The sequence below is a fragment of the Musca autumnalis genome, unplaced genomic scaffold (assembly GCF_047663935.1).
Source record: "Musca autumnalis isolate F117 unplaced genomic scaffold, ASM4766393v1 scaffold_5, whole genome shotgun sequence".
NCBI lineage: Eukaryota > Metazoa > Arthropoda > Insecta > Diptera > Muscidae > Musca > Musca autumnalis.
The window spans coordinates 121339716-121358219 of NW_027412088.1; the positions used below are offsets into that span (position 1 = coordinate 121339716).

At 38.3% G+C, this 18504-nt stretch overlaps 1 protein-coding gene across 5 annotated transcripts in view; it reads left to right on the forward strand.

Moving 5' to 3' along the window:
* Positions 1-18504, forward strand: part of dpr13 (defective proboscis extension response 13) — a 624158-nt gene that overhangs the window by 320248 nt on the left and 285406 nt on the right. For all 5 annotated transcript variants that reach the window (XM_073955866.1, XM_073955867.1, XM_073955865.1 and 2 more), the window contains one exon: positions 15636-15744. In XM_073955866.1, the coding sequence (XP_073811967.1) occupies positions 15636-15744 (109 nt within the window). The remainder of the gene's footprint in view (positions 1-15635; positions 15745-18504) is intronic.

Below are 18504 nucleotides of genomic sequence, written 5' to 3' on the forward strand. Positions count from 1 at the left end.
TTATTTTATTCTATTTTATTTTTTATTTTATTTTACTTCATTTTATTTGATCTTATTTTACTTTATTTTAATTTAATTTCATTTATTTCGTTTAATTTAATTTTATTTTATATTATTTTATTTTATATTATTTTATTTTACATTATTTTATTTTAGTTTGTTTCATTTTATTTCAGTTTAATTTAATTTAATTTATTTAATTTTATTTTATTTTATTTACTTTTAATAATATCAGTTTCATTTCATTTTTTCGCTCGTCTCAATTTTACATGTCTTATTTATTATTGCCAAGTAAAAAATAATGCAAAGATGATAAAACGTTCTGTGGAACAAATATCATTCACACTTTGCAAGAGAACTGAGAGACTTACCAATATGGCGGAAAAATTGAGCAAGAGAGCACAACAACTGTGCTAAAAGAACAGTGATAGACAAATTTGCTAAGTGCAAGGGAAATTGAAAAGTAATTTTGTGGAACAAAAAAAGGTTATCACTTTTCAAAATAACTACTTTTTGATAAATGCAAAATGAAAAGCGATAAGTTGTTTCGAGGAATAGGGCCCTGGTCCCACCGCGACACATGTAGGGTTGCATCGCTGTCATTAACTAACTCAGAGTGAGTGATTCTCGGAATGGTTTACAGTGTTGGGTTTGATATCTTGGACATTCACTCTCTTGAGTTTTCCTGATTCATCTCTTACTTCTATTATGTTCTTGTGAAAGAAGGAGGTGATCTCATGTGGACCGGAATATTTGGGGGCTAATTTTTGATTAAAGTTGTCTGCAGCGGATGACAATTGTCTCTCTCGCACCCAAACCTTGTCTCCCACCAAAAAAGAGCACTCTCTGCGACGCAAGCTATAGTAGGTTTGTTGCGAACGGCTTGCCTTCTGGTTATTTTCTCTTACTGTTCCCCATAATTTCGCGTAGTTCTTGTTATCTCTCGGGTCGTTAGTAGACGGGAGATGTAAAGTACTAGGAGAAACAAGGTTACGCCCGAATAGTATCTCGGCCGGTGAGTATCTGGAGGATTCGCTCACAGCGGTGTTGATGGCAAATACAATCTCGGCTATATTTTGATCCCAAAGTCGATGATCTGCCCCGTATTTTTTTTGGCTATCATTGTTTTTACGACCCTGTCCATACGTTCGGTGGGATTTTCATGGGGAGCATACAAGGCAGTCGTACGATGCTCGATGTGTAGGTCTTTTAGGAAGGAGCATAGCAATCGACTGGTAAATTGGACCCCATTATCCGTTAGTAGTATCTTCGGACACCCGAATCTATAAACAATCCGCTCTTTTTTTTTATATTTATTTGTTTATTTCGGTCTATGGAACATAATTTCCTTACAGACTATGATTTAAAAAATATAAATATTTACAAAAAAAAAAAGAAAAACATATTTTTTAATCAAATTTAGTTAAAAAATATAATTTAAAATTATCTTTTGAAATGCTGAATTCTATACACTGGTTAAATTTCTTTTGGTATTTCATGTTAATGGAATTGATAAAACAAAAAGCCCGTGTTAATGGGCTATGATAAGCATAGTTAACGCGGTGTAGGCAAACGTTAAACACATCGGTATATCTCATTTGCCTAGGTGGGCAAAGGGCCTTAACAACATCTTGTGCCGTGGCACGTCGGCTTGGTACCAGTTCCACCCATCGGCTGAATTTGTCCATCATAACTAGCAATGAAGTATTCCCCTGTTTGGACCTTGGTCACGGTCCAATGAAACCGGCACACACGAGCTCCCACGGCTCCGAACATTGCATCGTGTGCATGTAGCCACAAGGAGCCTTTTGTTCCACTTTATAACGGGCACAGGTTTTACAACCCCTTACGTACTCTCGTACGTCCCTTGACATTCCAGGCCAGTAGTAATTTTCTTGGACCCTCCTCAAGGTCTTAAATGTGCCCAAATGTCCTGCATGGATGGGGTCATGATGATCGCATTTCACACGGGACACACTGCTTCCACTCGGACCGTTGATCAAATGCATTCTTGCGGGGGAAATGCTTGTACAGATGACCTTCGATAAGCTGTATATCGGGGTATTTGTGTGGGCTATGTTTTACCTTTTGCAGCATTTTCTTATACCAGTCTTATACCAGAAATGGTAAAACAATCTTCAGTGCTAGGTAAGGGAGCGCGGGACAAGACATCTGCGACAACGTTTAGGCTACCCTTTCGGTACTCGATTTCAAAGTCGTACTGCTGGAGTTCCAGTGCCCACCTGGCCAGCCGAGCGGAAGGATTTTGCAGTGAGTGCAGCCACTTCAGGGAATGGTGGTCGGTAATGACCGTAAAATGATACCCCTCCACGTATGGCCTCATTTTACGTATACCCCAGAGGATCGCCAGACACTCTTGCTCGGTGGTTGAGTATTTCTTCTCAAGGTCACTTAGGGAACGGCTAGCATACGCAATAACAGATTCGTGCTCCGAATGCCGCTGAAACAAAACCACTCCCAGCCCTTCCAGGCTAGCATCGGTCTGCAGATAAAATGTTCGACTGAAGTCTGGGCATTTCAAAACCGGGGCCTCGGTCAGTATCCTTTTGAGGTTATCAAATGCTTCAGCCTCTTTGGTACTCCACCGCCAGCGTACCGATTTCTTTAATAGGCGGTTCAGAGGGCTTACGACCTTCGCAAAGTTCGGAATGAAACGCCTATACCAGGACGCCATTCCCAGAATTCTCCGGAGCTCCTTCAGATTCGTGGGTGCAGGGAGTTTACGCACAGCTTCCGCTTTGTCAGGATCAGTTCCTATGCCCTCCGGGCTCACGATATGACCCAAATACTTAATAGATTGGCGGACAAACTCACATTTCTGTATATTTATTTGCATACCAGCTTCGTGCAACCTCTTGAAGACGGTTTCTAACACATTCAGGTGTTCTGGAAAACTCCTGCCAAGGATGATGATATCATCTAAGTATACGAAAACCAACGGGTGGAGGTCCAAGCCGATTATCTGATCAAGTGCCCTTTGAAATGTTGCCGGGGCTGAATGTAATCCAAACGGCATAACCTTCAATTGGAAAAGGCCCCGCCCCGGCACCGTGAATGCTGTACAAGGCCTAGAGCACTCGTCCAGAGGGATTTGCCAGTACCCATTCTTGAGATCCAACGTGGAGATGTACTTCGTCTCTCTGAGCTGATCAAGGACGGCATTTATATGTGGCAGAGGGTAGGCATCGGATTCACTCGCTTCGTTGAGTTGTCGGTAATCAATACACATACGCCAACCACCTTGTTTTTTTCGGGCAAGGACGATCGGTGAACTGTAGGGGCTATGTGATTGCTCAATCCTACCTTGTGCCAAAAGCTTATCAATTTCTTCGTTAATGATAGTCATCATGGCAGGGTTGCGAGGCAAGTATCTTTGCTTTATAGGGACGTTGTGTTTCAGCTTGATGGTATGTTTGGCTACGGAACACAGACCCGGACTTCGGGCGAACATATCGGTATATTGGTCAATCAGGGTCTCCAATTCGGCTTCTTGGACATCGTCGATGAAAGGACGGGGAGTAATAGTGTGGACGCAATCAATGAACTGCTCCGAGATCGACTGCAATATTGTCTCCCCGTCAAGGCTCAACCGGCAGGACCCCTCCACAAGAAAATCCATCCCTAATATGAGTGACTCAGCTAGAGTGGGGATTACGGTTACTGAAAGATTCGTGGTTTTCCCTCGGTACTGCACTCCTAACCGAATGCCTGTCTGACAATCCTCGATTCTCTGATCCGCCATCTGGATATCTCTTTTCGACGTGCCCGGCTGCACACCTCTGGATTGCAGCGTTTCTCGCATTTGACCATCTATGTAACTGAGCGTTGACCCTGTGTCGATGAGTACATTGACTTTTATCCCTCTACGGATACAGGGATGAAGTATCGACTGCTTTGAGAAGAGGTATTCCTTTCCGGCTCCGTTGGTTCCTCATTACCGCAGCTACACTCCCGGGATAGTACGTCGTCCTTACCGCATCGTGAGCAGAACTTCGTTGGGGCCCTTCGACATTGCCACCGATAGTGACCAGGACGTTTGCAGCGCCAACAGTGGCTGTCACGATCGTAGGGCACGTCTGCCTCTCGGATCATATGTGAAGTGTGTGGTCTTTCCAATCTGGCTTCATCCCTTTTCAGTATTTCAAAGTCATCTGTTAGCTCGATCAACTCGTCCAACGTCGTGAAATCGTGACGTCTCACATAATGCCTATATTCCGGCCGCAGACCATCGTAAATACGGTCCAAATGATTTTACTTACGTAATTGAGGATGTCGTCGAGAGGTTGTTAACATTGCCAATATGTAATCATTTGCTCTTTCCTTATGGTGCTGCCGACGATTGTAGAACGAGTGTTCGATCTGACTCATATACCGCTTGGACAGGAAAAATCGTTCAGCCTCGGCCCGGAACTCGGACCACAACTTGATCTCTTCTCTCTTGACCCGATACCATTCCAACGCGTTTCCCTCCAAAACAGTGAGTAATGACGGGAGAAGACGGTCAAATGGGATGGAATGACATTCCGCCAATTCTTCGAACCGCTCTAGGAACTCGACAGCGATCACCCGAGAATTTTAGTGACCATCGGTGAATTATATTGAAGACGTCCAATTCTGACAAACTCATCCGTTGGAGTGGTGCGGGTACCTCAACGAAGAGTGGCGATGGTTGCGTCTCGTGTACCGATGATTTAACCTCCTTCTCTAATTCTCGTAGCAAATTCTCAGCAGAAGCTCGTGTCTTTTTCTCCCTCAGATATTTGCTAAGCAGTTTCCGAAGGTGATCAACGGTATAACCTTCGGTCACTATGCCTACCTTCTCGCACTGCTCCATCAACTGTTCTTTTTTTAGTAGGTATATCCAACTAAGGGATTCAGGACTCAGTGAGTTCTCCAACTCTGAATCTCCAACCATGCTGCTCGTAGAACTCGACAAATTTCCGGTGGCGACTGGTTTAGGTTTTTCGCTATTCGTTTCTTTGTCTTGTCCCTGCTCGGGCGCCATTTATAACGAGTGGTTTTACCGAAGGCTGAGGTTAGCTCAGCCGCTGCCAGGGTCGACTCAAGGACCCACAAACCTTAAGTAATATGAGACACGATTGAACTGTGCTTCAGAGTTTTATTTATATAATTTCGTAAACATAAGTTCAGTTAATATGGAGCTAAGTTGATATGTTGGTAAAGTTGGGGAACAACCTCGGTTGGAATCGCCTCGAGTTGGTCGGTATGAGGTAGGTAGTAATCGGCGGATATGAGATGGGCTTGGTAGTTGACAGTCGGTCGATAACACTCGGCTCGGAAATAGTGAAATCGGCAATCTTCTGATCGTCAGCCCTCGCTCGGCAATACTCGGATTGGCAATGGGTCGGTAGTTCCCGTTGTTGGCGTATCGCACGGCTCGGCGTTATTCGGATTGCTGTCGGATCGGTAGTCTTCGTGTGTTGACTTCGGCAATAGAGCGAACGGATCGCAAAAAGCGAACGAATCGCCAGGAGCGAATGAATCGCCAGGAGCGAACAAATCGCAAGGAGCGAACGAATCGGCAGGAGCGAACAAATCGCAAGGAGCGAACGAATCGCCAGGAGCGAACGAATCGACAGGAGCGAACAAATCGCAAGGAGCGAACGAATCGCCAGGAGCGAACGAGTAGGCAAGAGCGAACGAATCGACAGGAGCGAACAAATCGCAAGGAGCGAACGAATCGCCAGCAGCGAACGAGTCTACAGGAGCGAACGAATCGACAGGAGCGAACGAATCGGCAGGAGCGAACGAATCGACAGGAGCGAACGAGTCGACAGGAGCGAACGAGTCTACAGGAGCGAACGAATCGACAGGAGCGAACGAATCGCAGGGCCGACGGCTGTTGCTAGGTTCGGTTCAAGTGACTGCGGACAATGCCACACGTCTTATCTTGTACTTCGTTTAACGCCAGCACTCGACAAATTCGGCCACCACAACCAGATATTATATTCGTCTGGTTGTCTGAAGTAATTGAGAATTACTCCAGAACATAGCTAATCGAGTGGGCATTGAAATTAAAATTATGTATGGGTTTGGTGATAAAATATAGTTTTGTGTTGATGAGGGGTAATATTTAAGAAGCGGCTATGCAATGTAGCGGGCACCTTACAATATATTTTACGTACGGCTTTAATGTTATGAAGCATTTAACCGCTTTGCGCAAAAATTGTACCTTGCAAACGACTGATTTTGGATCAAGGTTATAATTTACCAACTCTGAATGGATATCTTCAGTATCAACGCTAGGTAGCCCATAAAGAAAGACTGTATAAAATCGATTCGATTTAGAATTGTAGGTGAGAAATTCTTTATTATTTTCGTTCAAAGCATTTATACAGAAATAACATTTTTCTTGAGTTTCTGGAAATATTTTAGTAACAATGGAGATACGCAGTCATTACCCAAAATATATTGAATTTCCTTCAGAAAAATATTGATGTCCCCATGCATTACACTGGTTTCCGATGTATTGGACACACAACTAAATCTGTTGTGAGTTAATGAAGTAGATCCAACTGAACTAGACGAGAGAAGCCGAGTTGCCATTTTAGACCTTTTGAAAGGCGAATTGCTTTATGCCGAGGTTTTGCCCCTCGGGATATAATAGTATTTATACTTTTCGTTACAATAGCACAGCAAAATTTGAAGAAAGGGGTTCCATGTGATGGCGTGATTTCATGGCATCTTTTGCATTGGTTCAAACGAAGCCGTGAAAGATCAGATCTTTTCATTAGCATTTGAACCAATGCAAAGGAAGTCGTGAAAGATCGGATCTTTTCATCAGCATTTGAACCCATGCAAAGAAGTCGTGAAGGATCCGATCTTTTCATCAGCATTTGAACCCATTCCATCGATCCAATAGAGATGAATTTTGTGTTTTTATTTATACACATTTTCTAAATATATAAGATTAATTATTTACAATTCGGAGACTCGAAATCACAAAATCGTTGTTAAAACCCTCGTCGTAATGATAATGTCATTGTAAATGGTTGTTATAGTAGCAAATGCGAAGAACTTAGGCGTAGTATTTAACAAATCTTTTAATTGGTCAGATCACGTAAGTACTGTTGCTGGACAGACTTATCTAAAACTAAGAGCCTTATGGATTACGCATTTCTTTACACCCCAAAAATGAGGTTACTCTTAGAAAAAACATTTCTTGTGCCTTGTTTGATTTATGGATGCGAACTTTTCGCCAACTGCGATTCTTGGTTTTTGCGAAAGTTAAATGCTGCATTCAATAACATAATTCGCTATCTGCTTGGCTTGAACCGGAGACAGCATGTTTCTCACCTTGCTAAATTGCTCTTTGGAGTTAGTTTCAAGAATTTTCTTCACATTAGTACCTTAATACTTCTACATAAAATTAGAGTAACTCAAAAACCTTTATACCTGTTTGATAAACTAACGTTTTCTCAATCTAATAGAGGATGTATGTTAAAACCTTTCAGAAGACAAAGTATAAGCATAAGTCTTTGGAATTATCTACCACATGAAATCCAATGCATCAACAACACTAACATGTTTAAAAAACGACTTTTCCAAAATTTTCCTTAGTTATTAAATGCTTAAGATATTACTTTCGTAATTGAAAATGTTTGCTTCCCCCCATTATTTTCATTGTGACCCTATTATTTAAGCTGGATATTTCATTAACTCATATAAATCTACACTGTAATTATAAGATAATTATCTTGTTGTGTTGACAATAATAAAAAAATAAATAATGGACTAACTGTATTGAATGTGATAAAGTTCAGGGATAATAAAAGCCGTCATTCGGACAGGTAAAATACCGATGAGACCATATTAGCAATAATATGTATTGTCGGTATTGGGCCAATGCAAAACAGTTTTGAAAACATCAGCACACCTTCGGAAAGTATAGGGGACACTCAGTGTAGTATTTTGAAACGACCTACAACAGAGCTCTATTTCCTCCCTCAATAGTATTGGAATGACTTCATTTTTACTAAATGGATAGATATTATCCTCTGCTATCATAATAAATCCCAAAAAGTGCGACAAATCCAATAAAGCCCATCAAATATGGAAAAGCTGGAATACCGAATTTTTGGGTACTATGTTCTTTACCAAGGAAAAAGTATGCAAAACCGGGTTCATGGACAAAATAATGATGGGTAAGATATCCCCACAGGCATCGTAAGGAAATATTAAAAGTCATTATTCTGAAAGTCAGTAAAAGGGATCCAGAAAGCTGAAACAAGTTCAACTACCACCATTCCAAAGGCCAGAACATTAATCTTATTTGTGTAAGTTGCTGATGTAATATAACAACACTAAACTGATAAATACCTCGGGCCAAAATCCTGATATCATCCCTTATAATTTTTTTTTTGGTCCAGTTTAAGAAAAAAACTGGTAGGTCCTCCAACGAAAGATCAATATTTAATAAAAATCGGGAACCCGTACCCTTAGAGTGTAAAATGCCGAGCCTTAATTTCTGGTTTAACTAAGCTTATTTATGTTCTAATGAATGTCCAAAGTGGATAGACAATTCATTAAGGAACTCACCTTTGGTAATTCTCCATGAAACCATCGATTTGTCAATTTTGCCATAATTTTATTGTCACCTCCAAATAGTATTTACTTCTTATTTTTGGCCGTATTTTTATAAATCACAAATAAACTCTGAATATTTTAACGAAATATTGTTTTTGGGACTACTAGCAAAATATCTGCACAAAAAAACCTTATAGTTTTTACATAATTTGTTGCGATAAACGAATAATTTATATGAAATTTTTTACAATGTTAGCCTTTGCAATACATTTGTTGTCTAACTGTATGTATACATTAAAAGTTGACCTACGAATACTGCCCTGTGTGGAGGAAATAAATAGTGATGATTAAAATGGTGGGTTCGATTCCCGGCCAGGCAACATCATAAATTTTCTTCATGGATGGAAAAACAATCCTCGGTAATGTTGGCGACATCTCCTGAGTATTTCAGCCATGTAAAACCTCTCTACAAGTGGTGTCTTAGACACGCTGCGGCGTGTTGCCGGCAGTGAAAATCATTTCCCAGATAATCTAAAGGGATAATCAGATCAAAAATAGACGACATTTAAAATCAATAATTCCGAAAATGTTGTGAATAATATTAAAAGTTTTTAATGGGGCTTTGATGGGTGGGCTATAAATATAAAATTTTGATACAATAAGTTGACATCAGTTGGACATGATCGAAGTACCGTTATCAATAAATATAAATTTAAAATTGATACAAAAATATAAATTCTTAATATTTCGTAGAGTAGATCTTTTGATTGCTACCTACTGCCACCTGGCTCTCGGTTTCCGTTAATTGGACATCTCTTTCGAAACGAAAGGTGTAAAAACTTTCTGCCCATTCCTGCAACCTTCAGAGATGTATCCAAATTTAAATGAATGGCCAATTTGATATGTATCAATGAAAAACTATATCTTTTCATTTATTTATTGGCTGTGTTGCAGCTTGATTTTGAAATAGAAGGTGAAGAGTAACACTGCTATGCACAAATACGGAGTTTGAACTAAGGTTCTTTTAAGAAGTTGCTAGCGCAACATGACTAAGGTCCGAGAGAGGATTACTTACTGGTTTCTTGGGGAACATCACATGAATTCGATCTTCAACTTACATAACCCTATTTGCCGTTCGGATATCGGCTTCTCGTACCAGACCATCTACTCCGTGATGCACGTTTTTTATTCGACGAAGTTTCCATTCGAAAGGCGGCATCTGATCATCTTCGACTACTACGAGCTGATTGATCTTAATATTTTCTGCTGGAGATGTATTTGTCTTTCCATCGTCGAGCAAATTGATGTTGCTGAGCCTTAAGTTTTTCCCATCTTCCAATTGGAGTTAGGTTATCGGAAGTATTTTCTGGCAAAGTTACCAGTGCCGCAGCACGTAGGAAATGTCCTGGAGTAAGGGCTTACAAATGGTCGGGAATTGAGAACGGCTTCTACTCTTACGAGCAGAGTGTTGAACTTTTTAAACGTGTAACGATGATTTTGCGCTACTTTTTTTGAAGTTAGTTTTAAATGATTTTACTCCTGCCTCCCACAGCCCACCCATGTGTGGTGCGTTTGGAGGGATAAACGACCATTGGAGACCTTGGGGTGTATTTCCTATTTATATCTTCAGAAGAGTTATTCAAAAATTGTAAGAATTCATATTGCAGTTTTCTTTCAGCGCCAACGAAATTTATGCCGTTATCCCACATTACCTTGAGAGGTAACCCTCGACGTCCTACGAATAGAAGAAATGCAGCTAGGAACGAGTCTGATGAAAAGCTTGAGCAGAGTTCTAAGTGGATTGCTTTGGAGCTAAACCATACAAATACGCAAACATAACTTTTTTGATATACAGCTTGTCGTATAGTCGATGTTTTCGTAGAGAATGGACCAGCAAAATCTAAACCAGTAAACGAGAATGGACTAGATAATGAACTTCGCTCTGAGGAAAGAGCTGCCATTATTTGAGATTGTATTTTAGGTTTGAAGTGCCATCTTCTTATGCATTTTTTAATCGACGATCTTAGTCGAGAAATACAGTATTCTTCGCGAATTGTTCTTAGCATAAAAGTATTCTCCGCATGAAGCAATAATTTGTGAATAAAGTTCAATTACAACTGGTTATACAGAGAATCTTTGTGTATAATTATTGGGTGACTTTGAGAGATTGGAATTTGTGATTCTTCCGTTCACGCGTATAATACCAACTTCGTCAATGAAAGGATTGAGAGGAAATAGAGAACTTTTCTTATGCACATTATTATATTTTGTGAGACTTGAGTATTCTTGGCTGTAATGTAGTTGTTGTGACAGCCGAATAATTAAATGTTTCGTTTCTTTGAATCCTTTGTGCGAGATATTGAGGGACGTATATGTCGCAATAGCTTTATCTCATCTAGAAAAACGTTTGAGAATATCTTCGACTTTGTCTGAAGTATGGAAAACTTCTAATTTACGTGCTTCAAGGGAATTTGAGGGACGTATATGTCGCAATAGCTTTATCTCATCTAGAAAAACTTTTGAGAATATCTTCGACTTTGTCTGAAGTATGGAAAACTTCTAATTTACGTGCTTCAAGAGAATTTTCGTTGATTTCGATGGTACGAGGCCATTCTTCGGGAGTAATACGAAGCCAAATCGGACCATGCCATCAAATCGAATTGTTATGGAGTTCCGCTGGAGTACAACCACGCGATCCCAGTTCAACTGGGTTATCATTTGATCGCACATGACGCCAGGAAATATTACCAACATTTCGAATTACTTTTGCAACCCTATTTGCCGCATAAGTTTCCCAGGTATGTGGAGGCTTTTCTAACCAGCCTAAAGTTATAGAGGAATCGCTCCAGAGGAAAAGTTCGTAGATATGTAATGGTAATCCAACCGTAATGTGTTTAATTAATTGGGAAAAAGTACAGCTCCGCATAGCTCTAAACGTGGGAGACTTGCGGGATCTATTGGAGCTATTTTGGTTTTTGATGCAAGTAATTGTGAAGTAATAGAGCTTCCTGACCTTACCCTGAGATAGATCGCAGCACAATATGCCTTTTCAGAGGCATCACAAAATCCATGGATTTGGGAAAGACAATTAGGCGAAAAGTTTATCCAACGAGCGATTTGGATATGAGAGATATCAGCAAACGATTCAGATAATTGATTCCACTTTTGCAATGTGTGTGGTTTTACATTTTCGTCCCAATGTGTTCCCTCTATCCATAGCTGTTGTAAGATTATTTTAGCTACTGCTATGATGGGAGAAATCCAACCAGCTGGATAAAAAATGTTTGAAACTATTGATAGAATTTGGCGTTTAGAGATTGCAGCTGCTGGGGCGTCTACCTTGTAGGAGAACATATCCTGCATTCCATTGGAAACCTAATGTTTTCGTACCGCTTGTTTCATAGAATTTTAGAAATCTTGAGTCCAAGATATATTCATCAGGAACAGAGTTCAGAATTTCTGGGTAGTTAGAAGTTATTTTCTTCAAGAGAAAACCTGATGATGCATTTTAATTAATTGGGATAGGGAATCGATTGCTGCTTCTGGATTGTGAGCTCCAGATAAGACGTCGTCAACGTACATTTCTTTCTTAATAATCTGAGCAGCTTGGGGATATAATTCCTTTGCATCCAGTGCTAATTGAATTAGAGTTCGAATAGCCAGGTAAGGAGTACAATTTACTCCAAAGGTTACTGTTTTCAAAACATAGTTTGTTATGGGTGAAGTAGGAGAAGGACGCCAGAGAATTCTTTGGAAATTAGAGTCTTCGGGGTGAACTATCCAGCAAAAATTCGGATCCATTATTCATTACGTAACCCATTACAAAGTAATGTAAACAAGCTTCTTTTCCCATTACAAGTAATCTGAAAAGTAATGGGATACTTCTTAAAAAATTACAAAGCAAACCTACTTACTTTGCTCCTCACTAAGTAATGAGGACGGTGGCACAGTGAGTGTGTTTCCGACTATAAATGCTAGGGTTATGTGTTCAACGCTCACTGTCGGCACACGAGTTTTTTTTAATTAAAAAATAACAGTTCGTGGTGCACATGTGCACTGCACATTTAAGTTTTTAAGCAACCCTTAATGTTCGTGTGCGTGGCATAGTATGTAGTGTCTTTGGCTAAAAATCAGAGGGTTCGTGTGTTCAATTCGCACAGCGAGCGAACTAAAATAAAGTAAAATAAAAGTAAGAAGTGTGATGAAATTAAAAAAAAATCTCTACATCAACTCTTTTAAAAATATAATTTTTTTCAACTTACTTTTCAACTTCTAGTGGCCACAGAATAACTAGTTTTTCTAGTGGTCATAAAATAACTACAAACTGAGTGCGACATGCCCTTGTAAAAATAATGGGGAAGAAAGGGGGTTTGCGAGTAGTTACGGCTGCCAAAAATCCCTTACAAAACCCATGATTTTGGGAGGACTTTTTTTGCTGGGTAGTATCTGTCGATACATTTTCTCGATATCCCCAATGCCAACAAATCGGATTGAAGAGTGGGACCTACATACAAAATATGGTTAAGAGAATTTCCGGAATGAGTCTTTTTGGATGCTATTAATACAACTCTAAGCTTGGTGCTAACACTCTGAGGTCGTATAGCCGCATTATGCTGCAAATAGAAAGAATTAAAAGAACCTGATGTTATAGTTTCTTCGGAAGTTGTGGTTTGCATGTGATTAAGGATTACGTATTCTTGCAAATCGTCATTGTAAGCCTTTGCGATTTCTGGCTTATTTTTTAGAGTATGTTCCATCCCAACCTATTGCATTAAGGCTTGAGTTCTTGAGGGTGAAATAGGAGATTCAGTTCTATGATTTTCTTTGAGGGTGAAATAGGAGATTCAGTTCTATGATTTTCTTTGAAGGGTAGACGTACAATATAGCGCCCGTCAGACTTACGTACGGTAGTTTTTTGGAGAAGAGATTCGCAAAATTCATCACTTACAGACAACGTCTTCTTTTCTGGAACTTCTTCTTGTTCCCAAGATTTTCTGAGTTGTTGCGAAAGGGAAATATCAGACTTGTCGAAAGTTTCAATTGAGAAGGAAGAAACTGTTTGGAACCGGGCCACTAATTACCCAAACGAATATTGTTGCTTGTGCGGCCAATGTGGATGCAATCTTCTTTACGCCATCTAGTGACAGTCGAGGAATGACGTTACTTCCTACTAGTAAGTCGACATGACTGGCGAGTGGAAATTTGGGTCGCCTAAATCTAACTGGTTTAATTCTTCAAATTAAAGATCAGCTTTGGGAAAGAAGAAGCTGGGCAGAAGACGAGTTATTTTATTTATCACAATTGCTTTTATTTCAACAGTACGATGGTGATGATCAGAGAAGAGCGAAGAGTATACAATTTCTTTGAATTTCTTCAGATGCATTTTCTACCAATGCGTTTGAAGAATTCGTATTGTGTGTTATATTTTTAGAGTTTTCATGAAATGTTGTAGGGTTAAAGTGTAATAGAGAATCTTCTTCTGACCTCTGAAGCAAATTTGTAGATAAGGACAAGAATAAAATATATGGAGAAATAATGAACTCGAAAAACTACATTCATTGATACAAAATTCAAAATAAATGCAAAAATTCCACAATTTTTATACATTTCGCACCGTATCTCCAAAACCGTTAATTTTTTCTGAATATTTTCTTTTGGAAAAATATGGAATGTAATACACAACTCTTCAGAACAAGTCATTGTTGTAAAATGCCTCTATGCCATTGTTTTCAGTACATTTTTCAACGACGATTTAATGAAAATGTCAATAATGTAGTGAAATCCGAAATGCGAGAATAAACTGTTGGTGTGAACTGTGTGTGGAAAACGTGCTGTAAAGGATATGATGCAAAATACGGCTGAATCAACATGAAGTAAGCATTTTAGAGTTTCAGAATGTTCTAAAGAATTGTTGAGAACTTTTTTTGGAAGATTTTTGCAAAAGGTTACTTGGTTCAACTCCCAATAGTTTAGCCGATACTGACCCGAATTTCAGCAATTACGTAAAATTTTCTATATTTTATAGATTTTGATGCCCTAGATAGAGTTTTTCTTATGTGGTTTTTCCAAAAGATAAGTTCTACTAGTTTAGGGCTACAATATTGCTAAGAACAGCAAGGACAAATTCCTATTCGTTTCTGAGATAAAGGCCTGATAAATGCAAAAAAGTGCAGATTTAGCCCGGTTTAGATGAGGCCATAAAATCCGAACTGGATCTGACAGGACAAAACCCTACTAGTCTAAATATGTTCGTTCAAAAAGTGCATACTAGAAGTTGTTTGCATTTTCAGTGTTGCATAGTGTTATTGTGTAAATGTACATTCAATTTAGTAATAATTCGAATAAGATATGTAACGGCAGTCGCACTCGATTTGCGAAATACATGAACGCCTTTTTAGCGGATCGTGAGTGACTGCTTGCCTTTCGGATTAGTTTGAATGTTGAAAAGTGGTGTATTCGATTGTAACTGTGCTGGTCTTTAATACAGATATGCAGATGAAAAGAAAATAAATTCAATTGATACGAAAACACAACCAACGTTTGAGTAAAGTGTTGCATCATTTCTGGTAGAAGAATAAGATACAAAGGCAACCACGTTCGAAAGTGTCTTTATTCTTTTACCAGAAATGACGCAAAACTTAACCCTGCGTTTAAACATGACACGACAGTTGAGTTCATGTATTGATTGAATGAAACCCAAAACTTGCCTGTGTGACGTAAGCTTCCCGACAACTTCAAAAACAGTTGTAAAATTATGAATGAAAATGATCGATTTCCTTTTGTTTTCCGTTCACATATTTTGTAATTGTTCATCTGCTTTTGATTTCAAGACATTTGAATTATTATCTATATTATTTTTACAAAAACGTTAACATTTGTTGTCTACTGTCTATGAAAAAATGATGGACAGCTGGGAGACAAACGACAAATGTATGTATGTGTTAGAACATTAGGGTTGTATTTAAAGACAAATTGTCTTGTGTAAACGCCTAGTTACTCAATTTTAATTTATATTTACATTTATAGTTCAAATGAACAATACTATAATATATTTTCTTAACATGCAGGATTGGACACTTCAAATCAAATACGTTCAACAACGAGATGCTGGAGTTTATGAATGCCAAATTTCTACGCATCCTCCAACATCAATATTTCTTCACTTGATTGTTGTAGGTAAGTAATATATAATGTTATAAAATGTTTGCTTTCATATTTTCGTTTTTAGGAACAAAACAAATTTAATTTTGTTTGCATTCTTGAGTAGAAACAAAACAACAAGCGAAATTTTCTTAAGTCCACAAAAACAGATAGAAAACAAAATAGTCCAATACGGATTGCATTCGTTTTCAAACGTTCGTTTTCGACTGTAGTATCCCAGACTTCCTTTCGAATTTGGTGCAAAATATTGGAAATAAATGTCGCTCCCTTCGGAGCGAAGTACCCCCTAGCAAGATGAACTAGTTCGGTATCGGAAACTCATCGATTCTCTGGGTTAAAGAAATTCGTTCCACTTTAGACACTTTTACAAGGGGATATCCGCGAAAGGAACCAATTAATTCTCTATGCATTACTCGTAGATGGTACTGTACTAGTTCCAAGTTTACAGTCATATATCAGTATATTTATCTTTTTTGTTGTTGTTTAACAATTTTGTGACGTCGTTTACTTGGCGATAAAAAAGGTGTCAAGTGGGGAGGGTATAATATGTTAGTTTTGTCGCAAACGTTTGTAACGTACCTTATTGCGGAGCTAGACCCAACTTTATACATCTCTGAGATATGGCCTAATGAAGACAGGTGTCAAAACTTGAAAAAATTTAAATTTTTGGATAGCTATGTTCAAGTGTCCATAACTGTAGCTTTGTGAAATGACAATTTGAAATTTACAATGATGTATAAATATCTCCATTTCCATGGGAAATTTCCACAAAAATTTTAAAAAGAGAATTGTCTTGTTTTGTTTTCATACGATCTCGGCTGTTATGGTTCAACTCATATCTTCTTTTCTTACCCTGACTGAATATCGCGATGTAAATGATTGTGTTTAAAAGTCGTTCGCTTCAAGACTAAGGGTCAGAATAAATTGATTTCTTAAATCACTTATCTTTTAGTGGATATTTAGGCTCACATATTTTTTAATTATGTTTTTTTTCGCATGTAGGGAAGCGCCCTTGTTCTTTAAAGTTATATTATTAACCATATTTTGATACCGCAGCGTGATAGAAGACCAAACATAAAAAGTCGCGTGTCCCGGCATTTTTCCGTATCACTTCAACTGTCGCAGTTATGGGCCCCATAAGACCAGAGGCTTTGATGTCAAAAGGCATTATTTTGTCAGGCACATATCTTTTAACCCGCTAGGAATTTGGTTTTGCTCGTGGAGGCAAAGTTGTAGCTCTCGTGCTACAGAATAATAATTGTGAACACCTAAAATCCTTTCAACTTCATATTCAAGGTCAAAATCGTCAAAGTCAAATTTCCAAAACCCATCAATTGAAGCAAACAACCAACTAGAAACATTTTCCTAAGATCTCAATAAACAACTTTCTACAACATACGAACTCTGTAGAAAATATTTTTATCCTATTTTCTCGGCTTACGCTCCATAGATACTAAACCGACTCATGAAAACTATCAACCACAATAATCTAGCAAGGATATCAGCAAACAATTTTCTGGAACATACGAAATGTCTATAAATGGTTCTTAAATGAGAAAATAGCCAAAAACTTTTGTAAATATTAGATTTTTATACCTCTCTCTGGTTCACAGAATCCAACCGCCCCAAAAACCAAGGATACAGTCAACTACAAAAATGTATTTAAGATTTCAATAAGCAACTTTCTAGAACATGTAAATTTTCTAGGAACGGTTCATCAAGCTCAAAATTCGGTTATCATTCTTTCCTGTTCAGATCCGTAAATAACAAACCTTTAAATATCAATATGCAAATGGAACCGTTTGAAAGAGAAGAGGTTCTCCTTTCAATAGGTATTGTTATAAATTCAGATGCTAAATTGATATTACTTATCTTTTAATGGATCTTTGGGCTCAAATATTTTTTGTATTTATGCGTGTTTTTCTTTTTTTGTTGAAGGGTAGATGTTGTCTTTCAGTTTTTTGTCTTCAGTTAAGTATTATTTTGAAAGAATAGCGTTTCATGTCAACAGCTGAAAATACCAAATTCTGGATTTTCCTAGAAAAGCTGGGATGGTTAGTCGTTGCAGATTGTGGGAAAACTTTCTTTGGATTAGAAAGGATTTCCACTCGAACTCGCATGAAAAAGAAGAGAAAAAGAAAAACACAAGATTTGTTCAGCGAAGGAAGTGAACAATATTGGATTTTATTGAAGCAAATTAGAAAGTTTTGGAACTAGTAGTCTTACCACGAACAATGCGTTTGCAGGTTAAACAAGAAGTGAAGTTATTTACAAAAAAGGAAAGACCAATAAGAAAAGAGAATTATGCATTTTAGTACAGAGAGAGAGATGCAATTTAGGAGTAAAAAGCTAAAAATTAGAAATTGAAGATAGGGTGACCAGTAGTGGAATTCTGTAACTCATTTTTTGAGTTATCGACAAAAATAGGTTACATTAGAACGGAAAATTATGAATGAAAAGTATCAATAAAAGTTTACAGCACTGATGCTATCGGTAGAACTTAGCAACAGCTTTATTTTGGTTGTTAACTTACCGAAAATTTTCGTTAATTACCGAAATTAAAAGCAATTTATTTTACCGATATTTGTCGGTATCTCGAAAAATGAGTTACAGAATTCCACTACAGAGCAGTTAACTTTGACGTTAACAACAGCAATATAAGTTTTTTAATGTATATCGTAAAATAGCTATGACATGGCTAACTCAAGAAATGGGCGACCATTTTGGTAGCTGGGAAACAATGAAAAATTAGTAAATTAGTGGTTTGGTTTTAGG